Source organism: Microtus ochrogaster, chromosome 8, assembly GCF_000317375.1.
Source record: "Microtus ochrogaster isolate Prairie Vole_2 chromosome 8, MicOch1.0, whole genome shotgun sequence".
NCBI classification, from domain to species: domain Eukaryota; kingdom Metazoa; phylum Chordata; class Mammalia; order Rodentia; family Cricetidae; genus Microtus; species Microtus ochrogaster.
The window spans coordinates 14,856,398-14,857,612 of NC_022015.1; the positions used below are offsets into that span (position 1 = coordinate 14,856,398).

The 1,215-nt window shown below is 50.2% G+C and overlaps 1 protein-coding gene across 5 annotated transcripts in view; it reads right to left on the reverse strand.

Annotated features, from left to right (window-relative positions):
- Vwa3a (von Willebrand factor A domain containing 3A) overlaps positions 1-1,215 on the reverse strand; it is a 65,112-nt gene that overhangs the window by 30,030 nt on the left and 33,867 nt on the right. For 4 of the 5 annotated variants that reach the window (XM_026781626.1, XM_026781628.1, XM_026781627.1 and 1 more), the window contains 3 exons: positions 807-932; positions 232-367; positions 31-134 (listed from right to left, as the gene is read on the reverse strand). In XM_026781626.1, coding sequence (XP_026637427.1) covers positions 31-134; positions 232-367; positions 807-932 — 366 coding nt within the window. The remainder of the gene's footprint in view (positions 1-30; positions 135-231; positions 368-806; positions 933-1,215) is intronic. The other variant, XM_026781629.1, reaches the window with a different exon arrangement.

The following is a 1,215-nucleotide window of genomic DNA, read 5'->3' on the forward strand; positions in this document are numbered from 1 at the left end:
GGGCTGGAGGGAAGCCTGACCTGAAATTACCTCATGGATAGTAGCTGATACTGTTTTCTGGAGAATGGGCACAAATTCTTCCACAGGACTGAAGGTGTTGGGTGCCAGAATCTGATAAAGGTTTAACTTCTTGGCTGAAAAACACGTTAGCTGTGAGGCATTGCCTGGGAGGCCTTGAAGGGTCCCAGCCTGGTCAGCCTCCTGGCTCCGCCCTCTCTGGGGATTTGGTACCTTTTAGGCCATTGATCTTCAGCCATTCTGCAGAAGTCTTGTCCAAGTCTGGGAACTTGATGGTGAGAGGAGCTTCATGACTTGGGGGTTTAGGCAAGAGGCTTACGAATGGTCCTTTGGCAATCTCTGTAGAGATCTATGTGCAATTTAAAAGCTCTCCTTACACAATCACGCTTCGGAGCTCAGATCATTCACGCACACCTCTCCCCCACCCCCGCCCATGTGGAGGTTTTAAAAACATTCGCAGGTGGCTTGAAGGCAATTCTCTGAGGAGCTTCTGAATTTTCAGGGGACAGGAAAAGGCCCCCAGAAACCTGTTTCTCTTCCGTGTGTTCACCTCTCCCCCTCACCCAAGGTCCAAGATGACAAGCTATCTGTCCACAGGCTCAGATCACAAGGTTTCTGGAAACTCAAGTGACAAGTTCACCATGCCACTGAGGAAGCTTTGGTCTGGCCCCACCTCCGGCTAGGCACAGATTTAGGGTGCACAAATGAGACCCCAAGTGGTTAGCGCATAGCGAATGTGTCAGCAACAGAAAGGCAAGCCCAGACAGCGACAGTGGAGTGCCACCCACCTCCTTGATCATGCAGGTCAGCTCCTCACATGGGCTGTTGTGACACAGGGCTTGCACCTGGCTGAGGAGGTCTTGAGCCTTTTGGGTTTCTGCTCTGAGCTCATCCACGTCCCTGCTGGTATAGAGCTGGGGTGATGGAAGCAATGAGTTATTCAGAAGTCACAGGATGACAGGAGTTGTCAGTGTAGGAAAAGGCAAGCTTCCAAGTCAATTCCCAAGGCTGAGTGGCTAGGGTAATAGACTGAGGTCCATATACCAGACAGGACCCACCAATGTATTTGTCCCATGTATGTACTATTAACTTGCAGAATCCTAACTTTACAAAGGAACATTTTAAGCCAGATGTGGTGCACCCTCTTTTGTGTGTGTGTGTGTGTGTGTGTGTGTGTGTGTGTGTGTGTGTGTGTGT